This window comes from Melospiza georgiana, chromosome 4, assembly GCF_028018845.1.
Source record: "Melospiza georgiana isolate bMelGeo1 chromosome 4, bMelGeo1.pri, whole genome shotgun sequence".
Lineage (NCBI taxonomy): Eukaryota > Metazoa > Chordata > Aves > Passeriformes > Passerellidae > Melospiza > Melospiza georgiana.
In genome coordinates, this window is record NC_080433.1 from 30402378 (window position 1) to 30419027 (window position 16650).

The 16650-nt window shown below is 41.1% G+C and overlaps 2 protein-coding genes across 4 annotated transcripts in view; one reads left to right on the forward strand and one right to left on the reverse strand.

The window, feature by feature from the left end:
- Positions 1–3091: 3091 nt before the first annotated feature.
- On the reverse strand, positions 3092–16242 carry PVALB (parvalbumin). Of its 3 annotated transcripts, none has more exons than XM_058021968.1 (5): positions 16180–16242; positions 12515–12582; positions 10425–10557; positions 9861–9970; positions 3092–4673 (listed from the first exon to the last, which is right to left on the reverse strand). In XM_058021968.1, the coding sequence occupies exons 2-5, from the start codon at positions 12573–12575 to the stop codon at positions 4645–4647; spliced, it is 333 nt and encodes a 110-aa protein (XP_057877951.1). In that variant the 5' UTR covers positions 12576–12582; positions 16180–16242; the 3' UTR covers positions 3092–4644. The 3 variants fall into 3 exon arrangements, with proteins under 3 accessions (XP_057877951.1, XP_057877949.1, XP_057877950.1); XM_058021966.1 differs by lacking the exon at positions 16180–16242 and adding an exon at positions 13022–13110; XM_058021967.1 differs by lacking the exon at positions 16180–16242 and adding an exon at positions 12889–12960.
- Positions 10951–16650, forward strand: part of NCF4 (neutrophil cytosolic factor 4) — a 39102-nt gene continuing 33402 nt past the window's right edge. Inside the window, exon 1 of the mRNA XM_058021965.1 lies at positions 10951–11749. Within this exon, the coding sequence (XP_057877948.1) occupies positions 11733–11749 (17 nt within the window). The 5' untranslated portion in view covers positions 10951–11732. The remainder of the gene's footprint in view (positions 11750–16650) is intronic.

Here is a 16650-nt window from a genome sequence, read left to right on the forward strand (position 1 = left end):
CTTATTAGCAAAGGTCTTCCTGTTAGTTCCATAGGCCTTTCAGTATTTATATCTGGGTCATCTGATCCATTTACTGTAGTAGCTCATGGACTTCTATTTTTCTGGTGGTTGGAGAAGGGACTCTAGTATTCGAATTTATATTAACTTCTGTCTTTAAAGGTGCATCAACCTTTGTTAAGCTTTGCTGCTTTATTGACCAGAAGAGCACTAACCAGAAAGGCACTTTCTCCCTTGTGAAGTAATTATCCCACATTAGGAGATCCTACAGTCCAAAAAGTTTTAATGATTGATCTGTTATGCACACAGCTAACCCTATTTAGACACATTTGGCTTCACTTTCCCACTCTCCTACATTTCAGGAGAAATGTAATTTTAAATGTTGTAGCCCTAGAGAGTGTTAGGATTTCTAAAGGGATTTCTTTGGGAAAGGGAATCAGATAAAATACTTGCTGGCAATGAAGAAGCAGGAGCTCATGTTCACGCCCATGTTAGCAATGAGAGTCTAGGACTTAGAGGAGGTATTTAAACACCAGCCTGTACTAAAGCCAGTGCTTCTCTCTGTGCTGGCTGTGGCTCCTGAGTGTGGTTAGAACAAGAATGTCAGCATGTAATTTAACCACAGCTGGATTTTGCTGTGCTATTGCATGCCTTATAATTTCTCTTTCATTTGAAGTTGCTTTATAAATAAAAGAATGGGTTCTCTATCAGCCAGCCATTTAAATCTCAATCTAGGATTTTAGAGTAAAATGAAGTTATTATGTACATTATGTTCATTAATAAAAATTTTGTGGGCTAATTTGTGACTTCAGTGAACCTTTAGGCACAATTTTTGATGTTATTTTGTTGAGACAAGACTTGTTGCAAATATTGTGCAATGCTGCAGTTTGTAATTCCATAACAATATTAACTCTGTTTTGAACAGAATGTTGTTAATGTTTAGCTACTGTAGCACAGAGGCTCTGCTAAAACTGTGTGTGTGTTGCAGGAAAGGGAAACATGAACTCTATTACCAGTCTTCAAAAACATTTTGTTTAGTTAGAAAAGGCAAAAGAAGCAAACAAACAACCTTTGCATTGATAAAGTGAAGGACGTGTGAAAGAAATGGCAGTGTTGATCTCAGGACTTGGTGGATAGACTGTAAATATAAATCCTAGCTCAGCTTCTGCAAGGTGAGCAGGTGTTATGGCCTCCAGTCCATTGATTCCCAAAATAAGACGTGGAAAATTGCTGATCCATGAAACTCCATTAAGAGCTTGGCAGGACCCTTAAAGCATAAACAATTATGCATTTGTTGGTTAAGGATTTAGTAATGGTGATTGGAGAAATATTAAGAGTTGGTGACAGTCTGCTAATGCAAACTCTTTCTGTTAAATGCTAATGCCATTTGTCAGGAAGTGATGGTTCAGCTATGACTTGAGGATTTGGCTCCTCTTCCTCTTGAATTGTAGCTCAGAGCGAGCAACTTCTTCTCTAGCAATACAAAATACCAGTTTGAACAAGCAGTGCCTATTTTTTTTGTCATTCAATTGTGTCTCATTGCAAACCATTGGATATGAATCTAAGTAAAGGATATGTACTGATTATTTAAAAATTTGTCTTCAACAGGATGGCTGAAGTATTTTTTTTTCTTTCATAACTTCTACTGTATTACAACAGGGAAGAAAATTAGGGAGCACTTACTGTTCAGGGCAAAGAAGATTTAAGATGGCAATTAAGAAAATTAAGGTAAATGTTTCTTGGAGAAATGTAATTTTGCTTCCTTGCATATGCATCTGAAAATTAAAACATCTTTCTTCATGAAACAGTAAATTGCAGGGTAGTGTGGATTTTTGTATTTCTCAAGCATACTGTAATCCACACTGTGCAGAAAGCCTGATTAAATTTTGTAGCAAATTCTGCTTTCTTCAGGCCTACAGCGGTTTTGTCACAGTCTCAAAGACGTTATGGCAAGAGCAGTATGAGAATGAATAACTTATTATTTTGTATATGATGTGTTTTATATTTTATTGTAACTTCAAATTTTGCATTTGTTTGTTCTGTTTTGAGTCATGTCTAGATAACATCCAACAAAAAGGAAAATTATGAATTTTTAAAAATTTTGAAATGAAACAGTTGAAGATTTGGAGAGGATTTGGAAGAAATTTGTGTGGGAAAATAAGAGTCTAAGAGAAATATTGAAGATCCAGCAGTGAAAGGAAAGTAGTAGTTTGATGGCAATTGATAAAACAGTAATTTTGTCTCTGGGCGGAAATTTACTTATATTACACTTGTATTTGAGTTTTCTTTTTTCTGTGATAGATGCATATTGAAATTTGAACTTTTAATTGAAAATGCAGTTGGGGAAAAATGTGTGTTTAAATAGAGATTTTGAGAATTCAGAGTATAACATCTCAGAATACAGGATCTGAGTATATACCAGTTGCATATTTGAATAAACCAATCAAATGCAGGTTTAGAATATCTTATACTGTCAGCATGAAAAATAGAGATAGTATTTTGGAGGTCTCTCTACCCATTGCAAGTTTTTCAGTTTGAAAATAAAGGACATTTCTTTTCACCTTCTCCATTACTATATGGCTGAAAATTTTCAGGCCAAATTAGGCACTCAGTGTTGCTTGTTCCAGAGTGATTGAGGTAACAACATGAAGAAAGACTGAAGCAGGGATCACTGGGGTATTCTAGTGGCTTTATGTATTTGCTATTTGTTCTATTGGTTTTTGGGTTTGGTGGTTTTTTGGGGTTTTTTTGTTGTTGTTGTTGTTGGTTTTTTTTTGTTGTTGTTTTTTTTGGGTTTTTTTGGTTTTTTTTGGCTAAAGCCCTGGATAAAATGTCAGCTTTTGTGCCATCCAGTGAGGCATTAAAATACAAATTCTTGCAGCTTCAGAGAATAGAAAGGGACTATAAAGGGCTTTGTTTTTACAGCAGCTTTTATGTGGTTCTCGAATTCCCTGGACCTTCATTCCGGCTGCTGCAGTAGCGGGGTGCCCGATGCCTTTTCGGTATCTCTGTGTGCTCCTGTAATGAGGCTTTATTGCCACGCGAGGTCAGCAGCTGCCGAGAAAAAGCAGGAAATAAACTCGCTCCACTGCAATCCGTTTTCATTTGCTTTATTTAGAATACTTAAAAATCAATACATCCTTCAGAACCGTATATACAGTGTGCAAAACCAAAGGATTTCTTTTGAACGCACAGCATTTTCAGCAAAAAGTCTTCCTTGCGAGTTACTACAGAGTGAGGATCTAAAATGGCTTTAGGAACGTTTATTGGCTTCCCGAGTAGCATTGGGTAATCGCTGGGGCAGAGGATGGTATTCTGTACAGTGTGATGATGACAGGGTTTCAGCCTTATCTTGTTGTCTCCACTAAATTGGTGATAATAAGTCTAAATTGAATAAGGTATTATTGCTACAGGGAATAATTTGGAATACAGAAATGGAAAATACCCTTCCTTTTTACTGCAGTAATAATCAATGTTCTGTTAAGATGTCGGGGAGATGTTGCCTGAAAAGATTTTTCCCCTGCTTTTGTCTTTGCTTAAAAGCAAAACACCCCCCAATAACACGGGTAAAAAGTATAAGCTTGGTGCCAAAGTGGCTGAACAAGATTTGGGAAATAAGTGTTGAGCTCTGTCATAGGCTTACTCTTGTCTAATCATTTCCTTGGCATAATTATCAGTTTCCTATATGTAACTCCAAAGAAGATATTCACTTATCTGGTAAAGTTTTAGAATAAATTTTTTTGGATGAGATTTTCTGGTTTACTCTTTTTACAGTGGGATTATCAACTGCAGTGTCACACCTGAATCTTGGTGTTCTTTTTCCTGAAATTCATATTGCTATTTCTTGTGAGTATGCCATTCTTCCTGTCCTAGATAGTTGTGTAACATTGCTAGTAAGCATACCCTGTGTTTCCGAAGTGACTGCTGTTTAATAGTTTATGAAGTTATCTTCATGTATGATTGGCACCAGCTGATATTCCTGTCAAAGCTTTTATCCAAAAATCCCCCTGCACTGGGCAAATTTAACAAATTATACAGATGACAATCAATTTACTGATCACCAAAATGCAGCAGGGGAGATGTAGTTTAAATATTAGGAAATACTTTTTAGCTATAACACTGATTAAGTTGAAAGAACGAACTGCCAAATGAAGTTGGGTAATTGCCATCACTAGAGATTTTCCATCACTAGAGATTTTTCCAGGCTATGAGTATGCATCCATTTAGCAGGGGTGGCTTAAAAATAATGCAGTCAGTTTTGCCACAGTTCAGGACTTGGACTGAATGACTCATTATATGCGTGTTTTATCCGTAATAATTTTTAAAATTTCTTCCTACTTTACCCTGGCTAGGGATAAAGCAGCAGGGATGTCAGCAAAAAAACGAGTAACATTTTCTCTCAGCGTGTGCCAAGCCTACATGAAATAAGAAACAAGTTGTAGTGAGAGAGAAGAAAGCCCAGATTGATGTGACCTTTATTATTTTAACAGTGTCTTTCAGCACAATTACAGAGTTGCAGGATTGCAGAGAACAGAGCTGGAGTATAAAATAACATAAATAAATAGAACAGGAGCCAAAGCAGTCAGCAGGAGGTGGTTGGAATTGGGCAGTGAAGGATGGGTGAAGGGTTTGCATTGGTCAAAGCCTTTATGATTCAGCCACCATAGTTGCAAATTCTGGAGAAAAGAAAGAATTTTAAAAAATACTTTAAAAACTAAAATTTAAAGGAGGAAGCATATTACAATGAATACAGAGTCACTGGTGCAGCAGAAAAGTCACAATAACAGAAGAGTAAAGAAATCCAAGAAATTAAAGGGAAAGTATGATTTGGGAAATCTTACAGTGAAATGAAAGGATTTTTTGAGAATAAGGGAGAAGTGCTATACATGCCAGACTGTAAGACTTCCACCACTATTTATCTAAAGAACTTGATTAGTTCTCGGTTATTTGGAAATCTCAGTGGGATGAAGGCAAGAACTAGAAATTTAATCTTGCAGTGAGATAAATTTCTCTTATATCCGAGTTTGGCAAAGAGAATCACTAGTGAGTCTTTCAAAGTATTTGTCCCCCATATTATAATTATATTGCATTTAAACTCAATTTTGTAATTGTAAATTGAGTGAAAATGACAGATTACAAAAACAGAAGGTTAATACCAACCCATGTAGCAATTTTGACTGTGTTGTAAGAATGAGAAAAATTTCTGTGGTGTCAGAGAGCCAGGATTTTACCCTGTGGCTTTTATTAGTGATACATCCATAATATTTACGTAAACGTATCTATCTGCAATTTAGGGTTATTCTGTGCTCTAGTATATATACTGCATTTCAGCAGGGAGATAAAGCATGAAAAATGCACATTTGTATCCTGGTGAATGGCTGACTGGTTATAATTCCTAACTCCATCTAACCTTGGAAGAGTAACACATGAGAATACCTTGCACAGTTGTATGTGCCTCAGAGCACTGAAAATGACAGACTGGAGGGAATCCCAAGAAGAGCAACAAAGATGATAAAGGGATTAGAGGATATGCAGAGAGAGTGGTTTATGGGTTTAACATAATCAGCTGAGAGGGAAATGGCAAATAGGAGAGGGAGTCATCTGTAAGGCTCAAGAAAAAAATACTGAAGTTTGACATAATGAAGAGTAAAGTCTGGCAACTGAAAAAGATAGAAGATTAAAATTAGGCATTTTAAAGAATATTCTGGTGTTCTGTTAAAAAATGCTTAACTCTAACCAAGTGAGATCTTAATTGACTGTTGTGTGCAAACAGCACTTCTGATAGCGTGTCCAAAAATTATGTTGCCAAATGCAGACAAACCAGACTGAGAAATAAAAAATGTCAGAGAGTTTAAATCAATTCCAAATTTATCCATCGTTTTGAAAGATGTAAATCCAAATTAGGATTAGTGATGCAGATTACTTAACACAAAACACGTATAAATCCTGTACATGGTGGGTACGTAGATTGAAAGTGTTGCAAACTGAATTTAAGAGATAACATGAAGTGCTTGTGCTAAAAACCCCAGCTATTCTGGTCAGAAAAGGAGAAAGGCCATGATTATTAAATCTTTGTGTCAATATGTCCTGCAGAGAGAAACATGAACTGCAATGGATCAAACCTTTCCAAAAGGGAAAACTAACTACGCATATACTGTTAAAACAAGTTGTCATACTTATTACAGCCAAATTAAATACCTTTTATGATAATTTGTATCTACAGAATATATTTGGAAAAGGTTATTCAGACTTGCAGCCAAATATTTTCTGTAATACATTTTGAATGTGTCATTATCACCTAATAGCAATATATTTTACAGGTACTTTATGATAGCCAGCAAACCATAAAATACTCCTTCTTGAGTAATTGCAACAATTTCACTTTTCCCAGGATTTTCAATGTATATTAAATATTTCAAAGATGTTCCAGTTGAATAATCTTCTAAATTAGTTCACTACTCATTTTTGTATGAAGGTTAGTCCAACCACAGGTGGCTTGTAGAAGCATTGTTACAAAGTGTACTCATATATGCAAAACTTCTGAGATAAGGCAGGGTATATCAGTCCCTTGTAATTGGTTATTGCCTCTGGCCTGTTAGTGAGGGAATCCTTGTGATCTACTACATCCTTGTTTCCAGTTGGAATTACCCTTCCAAACAAAATTATGTCTTTCTTTGAACAAATAGTGGCTTTAAATTGCAAGGATTTAGACCATTTTGTCTTGTAAAATAATTTACTAGCTGTTTTGTGTCAGAGCTCTGACTTAAAAGGAGAGGACACTATGTTCAGTACAGTTTAGTACTATATACCAGCCTAATGCATGCCCTCTAGTATTTTACTGAAATGACAGACATGATTACAGAGGACATGTTGTAGGCTCGTGATTTCTCTCATCAGATTGTGGTTTTTACATTTTCTTTACAACAGAAATCTGTTTAGGAAACTTTATAAGTAATGACTTATGCTAGTTTATTTTAGAAGATTGAAGAGGACAAAGCTGGATAAGAAAAGAAGGAATTCCAAATATTTTTTGTTGTTGTTGTTGTTATGGCTTTCACCTGGCAAGGTCATGACTTAATAGTTGTTATTTTGCATGTTTAATGTCACATTTTTACAACATTCTGATTTACAGGGATAAAAATCTGGATTGTGCTGCTCACAGTGCATGATCTTTGAAAGCTCTCTATGTACTTTCTCAAGTCTATTAATATCAGGAAACTAAAAGGCATGAGCTTCACATCCAATGCTAATACACAAAATAGATTTAAAGCAACATTATGACTAGAATTTTTCTCTTTTTTTTTCCTCATCTTTCTTATAAATATTTTCCTGAAGCTAGTAGAGCTGCTTCAGCATCCTTTTTCAGCCCAATTTAGAAGCTAAGGTTGCTTGTGTTATGAGGTAACCGGGTCTTGACCTGCAATTTTTTTCAGATTCATTATCTTCTGACCACATTGGTGGAATGTGGAGGGGGTCTGACACTGCACAGAAGATGATCAGGTCTTACAGGAAATGGCTGCAAGTTTTCAGCTCTTTGAAACTGCTTCATGGTCTCAAGTTGAAACTGATCCGACAAGAGGTAAACTGCTGAAACTATCTCAGAGTCGAATGGTCTTGCAGGATGAGAAAAGGTTTAAAGAAGAATCGAAAGAAAAGAGAAAATTTGTAATGTGAGACCTCAGCTAGAAGAAGGCTGATTGGGTTGGGATAATGTTTGGGATGATACATCTGAGCTCGTTGTCTCTGTGGTTTTAAAAATCCCTGAAGATCAGTTCCTACAACTGCTGCGGGCTCCTGAGGGACAGCATTCAAGGGCCATCAGGAGAATTAACATGAACCTCTGTGAAAGGCTGCTTGTTTGCAATCGTTTAGTTATTTAGGAAGCTGATGTTTGAAACAAGGGGTAGAGGTGATGCCTGACAATTCAGCTGCAGGGAAACAAAATTGGTTTGCAACAGAAATACAGCATCACAATACTGCATATGAATGGGATGTACATTTGTGACTTTACACTTTATTTACATATGCAGTTATATTATTGGATTGGATTGGGCCAAAGGAAAAGCTGGGAAGTATCTGTCCTCTTTGTCCTTTGGTCACAGTCTCAGCTGTTAACTTTTGTATGTATTTCAAGCCTTTCTGGTGTAAAAATTGGCTGTTAAAGTCAATTTAAGAGATGGAAAAGAAACTGGTAGTGTTGTATGGTAGGGATATGGTCAGAAGAATCAAAAGAAAAAAGCACATAATTCTCTTCTCATTATCAAAGTGTAAACACAGAGTATTTCCATTTCAAAGTTAGGGAACAGTAAAAGCTGCAGAAGAAAGAGATAAGGAGAAGAGGCATTTCATATTGCTTTATTACAATGTACTGGGTTTCAGGCACTGTTTCAAAGAAAAAGTTATGGTAGTCTTAAATATGAAGGTTAATGCTGTATTTTCTTGTACAAGCCAAAATCATTATGCAATATTGTTTTTTTTTTATTCCAATTAAGACTAGTTTTGATTTGCAGCCTTCTGGAATAGCTGAAAATTTATCTGCTATGAGGTTCTTGGATCAGCTGTAAGCTTACTTACCTGAATTAAGTTTTCTTTTGAAAAACTTGCTCAGTGATTTTAGTACTACTATCACTAATTTTAGTGTGTATAAAGAAGATCTGTATAATAAATATGAATATGAAGTTTCAAGAAATGGCACCCACACTGGATTCAGCAGCAGTGCTGAAGTTTAGCAGGAGCTTCACCTAAACGATTATAAAGTGATGATTGGAGAAATTAAGAGGCTTTGGTCTAGGGACATGGCCATAGTCACTGATATGCCAGTGTGCATTTCCTGACTGATATGCCAATGGCTGATTTTGTGTGTTGTCTTCTAAGCTGGGAGACTGTGTTAGTTAATTTTGCTTTTTATTTCTCTTTTAATTGACCTATTTTTTCGAGATAACATTTTATTAAATTGCAGAGATTGAGTAACACAGAGAGATATGAGAGGGTTTAGGTATTTTTTAGATTTTTGCTTATGATATGGCTTATTGATATGTCAAAACCCTAGCATTGATATGTCAAAACTTCTATCTCCTTCAATGAGGAAAGCTTTAGTTTAGAATTGCATCTCTTCTTGTCTCCTTCAGTGTGTTTCATTTACTGTCACCTCCAAAAAAAGAGGAAAAAGGAGAAGTTTTGTGTGTGGGCTAAGCTGATTCATCCCAAGGGGGAATAGAAAACAGCCCTAGCTTTTTAAGCAATGCTGTGAGAGGAAAAGTTGTTCTTTTCTTGTATTTCTCATATGCAGTAAAAGGGACTGACAAGCTTTCTTAGGTGTTAAGACCCACGTAAACACTAGCATAAGCTGGATAGACTGTTATTGTATAGAAATTCTGTAGCCAAATGGGTGTACTTTGAATTTTAAGAGCATTGCCTTGCTAAGTCATGCAAAGTCATTACTTTCCTGCTAACTAAACATCAAGCAGAAATGCTGGCGCTGAGCTTTTATTCTTTCCATGCTTTATAGTGAAGCCTCGGTCTCTGAACTCGCAGTGTCCTGATTCTCACTCCCTGCTATCAAGAGACAAATTACAGTAAGTGGAGCGGAGTTTGGCTGGGTGCTTAGTCCTGCTCTGCGGAGTGCCCGACCCACAGCCGGGTTCCGTGAGCTCCTGCCCCCTCTAGTGTCACAACTCGGCTCCTCTTCCTCTAACGCTTCCATGCAAGGTGCAGCAAATGGAGCGGGACTTGGCATTTCATTAAACCCAAATTGTGCCCTTCAGAAGGTCACAGCCCCCAGTGATTCCTAGGTTTCCTCAGTTCTTGTGTGTAAGGGTAATATTCGGTTGTTACTGTCAAAGTTTACTCCTCTAATTACATACCATCAGCGCCAATTTTACCATCACCGTCCTTATCTCCAGCAGCCAGAAGAGCCTTCGTTTCTTTGTCTGATAGGTCTCTTCCTTCTGGGGTAAAGCCCTTCAGGACAAACCTAAGGAGGAGGCATAGAAAGTAAAAGAACGTTTGTTTGGAGTTTTTGCTTGTTTGTTTGGTTTTGGTTTGGGGATTTTTTTCCACAGAACAATCACACTTCATATCTATTTGTAACACTGATTCGAGACACAAGTCGGAATCTGGCGTTGTGTCTTCTGTTGTTGACCTTCTCTAACATTCAGAAGTGCTTTACTCTGAAACTGCATTTGGCTGAAGAACTACCTGTAAGGTATTGACCATTCATGTGTTTCAGGGATCCTGCAATCCAAGTGGCAACTAGCTATCGCCAACACTCCTCAGCTCATGTGCTCAGCAAAAAACTGGCATAGCACACAAATACTATACTCAAGAGTTTCAGCTGTATGTTACTGCCTAGAGTCTTGTAAAAATAACCCACAGGAAATTAGAGTCTTAAAGCAGGGATATTTGAGAAAGGATGTAACTTTACTTACTTCAATTCTTCCTCTTCAATGAAGCCGCTCTGATCTTTATCAAGAATATGGAAAACCTTCTTCACATCTTCTGGGCTCTTCTTTTTCAATCCTACCATCTCGAAAAACTTTTTGTAGTTAAAAGATTCAGCCGCTATAAGAGATGAAGAAGCAGAAAACTGTTTAGAAAAGTCATTGAAGCACACACACCAACACATACCCGTGGTTTTCTTCCATGCTGCTGTTTTTCCTGCCCTGGGGGGAACAGTGGAGCCCAGCTGCGGTAGGAGCTGAGTGTACTCAGTGTAATCGTCCGTGCTTCACAGGTGCTAATGGAAATAAACAAAGGCAATGTCTCCATTTTGCAGATGAAGAGCTGAGCTACAGAAGGATGAGACTTGCCCAAGGTCACACAAGAAGTCTGTGATAGGCTTGGGAGCTTTGGGAGCTGAGGTCTAACGTGCTTGGTCTCATTTCAGTGCCTTAAGCCTTCTTCTTTTTTTTTTTTTTTTTTTTTTTTTTTTTTTTTTTTTTTTTTCCCCCACTAAGTTTTACACTAAAACAGACATCTGAGAGCAGACTATTACATAGCTGTCACTTTTTAACATTTCCACCCCTGGGAAAAAAAAAACCAAAAATGCTCTTGCTCAAGCATTGGCGAGAAGCGTTTCAGAGCACTGTTTGACTGTTTGTTTGGTGTTTTTTTTTTTTTCATGGAGACTTACTAGAAATCAGTGTTCCATTTTAACCGCTGAAGGAATGTGCAATCGTGGTGTGTGAGCTCAGACACTGCAAGGGAGTGCTGCGCGGCGCGCTGCCTGCAAGACCTTGTGAGGAGCTGTCTCCGGGGAGGAAAAAAACAAACAACCCAGAGCCCTTGAAATCGGAGCCGAGTTTACCTGCTCCACCTCCCTTGTCCTTTCACCGCATCCGCTTTTGTCCCACCCAGGTAGCCTAACAACTGTGATGTGGATTGGAAATACCATACAGTGACCTCCAAAACGTGCGGTGGAGTTTTTTTTCCTTCTTCATGCATTCTTATTCCAGCCGCGTTAAATTTTCCTATTACATAAAATTAAGGAGGCTCAATCTTCCGTGATCTGCCTGAGATCTGTCATTAGTTGCTGCTAATTGCATCTGCTCCGGGACTTGGGGATGGCCATAGAACAATGGAAGCTAATGAGTAAAACAGCTGCTGGATCCAGCAAAGCAATTTGTCGCTCCCTCTGACTCCGGCTTGTGAGCTGAGCCAGGCTCAGCGGGTCCTGCTCCTCTGTCTGTTTGGGAAGGTCATCGCACAGAGCAGGACTGACAGAGGCGGCTCCCGGGATGGTGCGGTCAGCCAGGTAGTTTGGGGGAGGGGGGGATAACGTGCATCCCGGAGCAGGATTTCTGGCTTTCTTTGAGAGCAACCTTAACTACCTGAATCTCTGTAAACACGAAGAGGGCTTGCTGTCAGTTTTGGGGGTCGCGATGAAAGCGAGGGGTAGGGAACATCTGATACCCGGAGGAGTGAGAGGGGAGCGTGGACCACTGCAGCCATTCGACCTGCAGGGAGCCCCTGCAGTCGAGCAGTGCACCCGCACCCGTGCTCTACTGTTGCCTTCTGTCCATCCCGAAAAGCAAAGCCCACCCGGGGATTCTGCATAGAAAATACAGAGTGGTTTCATAAATCCTTGAAATGGGAAACAGCAGTTCTGTAACATCTGAAACTAAATTTCAGGAATGAGTGGGAAACTGCTGACATCCATTGCTGACTTCTCTATCCCGCACCAAGATATAATGCAGCTTGGTTTGCCGAGGGGTTTCTTCCCTTTGAAAGTATCCTCTCGGTAGAAGCAAAGTCTCTCCGCAGTTACTGCTTACTTTCCTTAAAAATAAATATTTCGCCTCTGTAACGTGCAGGACAACTTTGCTGAGGATGCAGCCTTGTACTTTATAAACCTGTCAGAGGCATTCATTGAACATCTGAAAACACATCCTCATTTGAAATTTTGTCTAGCTAGTTCCTCTAATCTTCCCATAGCTGAAATAAATGCACAGCTATCCTAACCTGAAAAGATGAAAGGAGGAAAAGAGAGAAGAAAAAAAAATAGGAAAAAAGCACTCACCTGAAAAGGCTCCCACAGCCTTCTTGATATCCTCAGCGCTGAGCAAGTCAGTCATAGCCATCCTGCAACTGTTTGAACAGGGAAGCAAGTGCGAAAAGATTAAAAAGTGCTTTTCTCATCATTTCTGCTCATATGACCAAAGCTGCAGTGCTGTGTGGGGATGGCACACCGGGAAAGGCTGGACCCGTGCCAGCTCTATAGCTCTTCGTGGATAAGTGCTGTGGGCTGTCGCTCTCCCTTTTGCAGAGCACCAAGTAGTCCACAGACGCGAGGGTTCAGCTAAAGAGGGGGCACGGGGGATGCCTTTGTGGGTCTGGGGTGGGGGAGGACGCACGTGGGGGTCGCTCCCTGGGAGGCTGGAGCCTAAGTCTTACTGGAGCGGTGCCAGAGGCTGCTGTGATACCGGCTGGAGAAAGAGTTTTGCCAAGGTCAAGTCCTCGGGTGCAGTGGACAAACTAGTGGTGCAGAGCAGAGCCTTTTCATTTAGTAAGTCAGAATGAGCTTTACCAGTTATATTCGGTGATGAGTAAGGAACTGCAGCATATGCCAAGCTTCAAGCTACTCTTGAGGTCGGGAAGCAAATGTTATGTAGCTTTTGAACATTTGCCTTATCGTTCAACCACTTTAAACGTCTCCCCCTTCTCCCTTCCCCCTCCCCTTCCTTTTAGACCTTTTTTCTTTCAGGCCAGTCCATATTAAGCATCTTCCTCACTGAATTAATTATCACATCCCAGCGAATCCTACAGATCCCGTTTGTAATGCACAATATGCTGCAGAATCTTCCGCGATAGGGTACGGCACAACGAGATGCGAGGTGACAACGCACTCGTGAGGAGCTCCTGTGCAGTAGTGGGTTTCTCAGGCAGGACCGGGCACTTCCCGTTAGCATCAAAAAAAGAAAGCATTTAGGATTTGTAATGTGTTTTCTAGGGTTATTTTTTTTCTCCAAGAATCTGTGCCCATTTTTCAAATAAAATATGGCAAGAAGTCCAACTTGCTCTCAGAGTTTGGGCAGGAGCCATTAGGCTGAGGTAGCCAAGGTTAAGGCCCAGTAGTAGGGCAGATCTCTGCAGGATATTGGCATCTCTGCTCCAGGAGAGACGGGGGAGGACAGAGTGGTGGCAGCGAGATCCCCGGGCGCGATCGACGGGTACGGCCCGGTCCCGCTGCCACAATCACACCTCTCCTCTGAATGGGGCCGCCGGAGAGCAGCCTGGAAAAGGGGGCGGCTTGTGCAGAACCTCGGGTTGTGCTGTCAATATAATTGCTCGGTGGTTTTAAAAGTACGAGCCCTGTCCTTTTTTTTTTTTTTTACCTCCATGGCCCAAGTTCAGCTATAATGGGTAAGTCATTACCATGACACTGAACGCAGGACTGAGGAGGAGATGACATTGGTGTGTCCCCCCTCCCCCGCTTTTTTTTCCTTCTCCTTTTCTTTCCTAAAGGTCATCTCTTCATTGTGGAAGGGACTGACGTTTTTCTCTCGTTGGAACTTCTCCCCCCCGCCCCCGGCCTCCATTTTTCGTGTATTTCCCGAGATGCAAGAGATGCTTAGTTTTCTCCAAGGACAAACAAGGGGATGGATGGTGAAGCCAAGTCCCTCTCCCTAGGCTGAACACATCCTTCCCTGCTCTACAGGGTAAGGGGAGCTGAGAGCTGGGATGCTGGACCGAGATAAACAGCAGTCCCCCAGAAGAGCTCTGCCCACCTTCTCGCAAGGGTCATTCTCACTCAGCAGCCCCCGTTTTTTTGGAGCTGGAGGTGGGACGGTGTAGTAAAGACAGCACTCGGAGCATGGGGGTCTCCTGCTCTAGCAGATTTCAGCGTTAGGACCCTATTGTTAGTCCGTTTTAAACGTAGGATGAGTGCAGACCCATCAATATATGCAGCCATTTGCTAGAGATCAGCGTGCCATATCTTATGAAATTGACGTCCCTTTACCTTTCCTTAACTGAGGGAAGAGAGGGCAATCTCTTCTTGTTGCCAGTGCGGACCCCCGCCGGCCCAATGCTACATCGTCCTCTGCTTTCCCTGCTTTGCTGCGTGCGGCACCGGCGTGGTCTGAAAAGGAGTTGGGCCTCAGTCTCGGCAGGTTTTTTCCCTTTCTTAGGAATCTTTTACAAACCCGTTGTTGAGCCAAGAGCTTCCTTTTAGATCCCTACAAACAGGAACGCACCTGCCCAGCCGCCAGTGAAGATGCTCTCCTGGCGGGTGACTCGCGTTTCGGGGTTAGCCCCGCTCTGCTGACAAGGCAGAGCGCATTTGGACGGCTGCCCTCGGGGGTAACTCGAGCCGGTGGCTGGCAGAGGCGATGCTCAGCGCTGCCCGCTGTGCTGGCAGACGCCGATCAGCTTAAGTAGCCTCATGCCAAGCAAAGCGGCCAGAGGCGCATTCCCTGTCTGTGTCCTGGGGATGGGAGCCGGGCGGCTCCCTCCGCATCCCTAACGATGCGCGAACTGCCCCGCTTTCCCTCCGTCATCGGATCTGTCAGCCCTCTACGGCCTAATCATGCTGTGGAGGCGAAAAGTGAGAGGTGTCTGAAAAATGAGGCTTCAGATCAGGTGGAGCCATCTGCAGAGCGTAAATAACATTTCCCCCAGCTCAGAAGCCGTGTGTACCCTCCACAGCCAGAAAGGCGAAAGCAGCGACACAGGGTTTGCGAAGCGGACAGCTGGGATCTGCCTTGGAGGAGCGACTGAGACCCGGCTCCACCCTCAGCAGTGTCTCTCTTTAAGGACAGCTAGCAAATTTCCAGAAGCTTTTAACCACCAACCTGCAGTCAACACTGTTATTCTAATAAAAAAGGTGTTTCACGAGTTGACAGTTTCTCACTCGACCCTTCATCTTTTTCTCATCATCCCTGCGAGATGAATGACGCATTTTCCTTTATCTCTGAGATTTTGCCAATTTTCCTGCCCAAGCTATTTGCAAAATCCACATCGTGGATTTCCAAGTTGTCTGCACCAAAACTTTTGTGTAGATCAACTCCCCATTCCACCAACACCAGAATGATGATATTGTTACTAAGTAAACGACCAAATAAATTAAGTAGAAATTTGCCCACCCTTGCCGAAAGCAAACCAGTGAGAATTTCCTGAACAGCACGAAGCCCTCACATCAACAATTGAAGCAGAAAGGCGGCGGTCCTTTGCAAAAAGGGTGACACATTTCCTTTAGCTTCCTAGTGACCACACCAAAGAGAGCAACTTCATCCCATCGCTTACAGTCATCTGTGCAGAAAGAGAGGTGCCATTTCTAGACGTGTTCTGGATCTTGTGGTTTTGTTTGTCTTTGGTTCACAGCTGGCTATTTCAGTAAAACCTCTTCGGAAGTCCTTGCTCTCGTTCTCGTTCACTTTCTTCCTCCCCTTTCCCACTTTCGTCATTTCCACCTTCTCCCCTGCTTTTCTTCTTATTCTCCTTCAATGAGTTTACCTATGTACTCCTTTTAATGATCTATTCTTCTCATTTGGAGTCTCCTTTGAGGGAAGCGATTCCTCAATGTTTGAGAGATTTGCATCTTTTTGTTTCTGGGCTTTTGTTTATGGAAAGGGGAATGATGCCGAAGTGATAGAAGATACCCTTATCTGCGAAGATCCCGCTTCTTGCCCGAAGCTGGTGAATCCACCTTTGCTGCGGAAATTTGAGCATTTTCTTGCTACTTACCTCTTGGATCTCTTGTAAGCGCGCTTGAAAAGGTGTTAGATAGGGAGGTGGTCAAAAAGAGGTGGAAGTCGGGGTAGGAACCCCACTTATATAATCTCTGTCGCTCTTTCTATTTTCGGCAGGTGATACCCACTCCTCACTGGTATCAGATATTCAGGGGTTTTGTTGGTGGTGTCACATTTATCTTTCCCTTAACCAACAGAGGAACGCTATTAATAATCCTTGGCGCTTACCTTCCCCTGGCTGTGAAAACCCATTACATTGGCAAACTGATGGTCTGCATGAAACTTGAATGTTAAGGGGAGAAGCAAGCAGTACAAGTGAGCTGTTAAGGGACAAATAGGCAACTAACAACGATGAAAATGCCATTGAGACCTATTTTCCATTGTGTAATCCATCTAGGGACATTTTTCCTGATATTTAATGTTTTTCTGGCAAGGGAAAACGTTTTGCAGAGGCCCATGAATCATA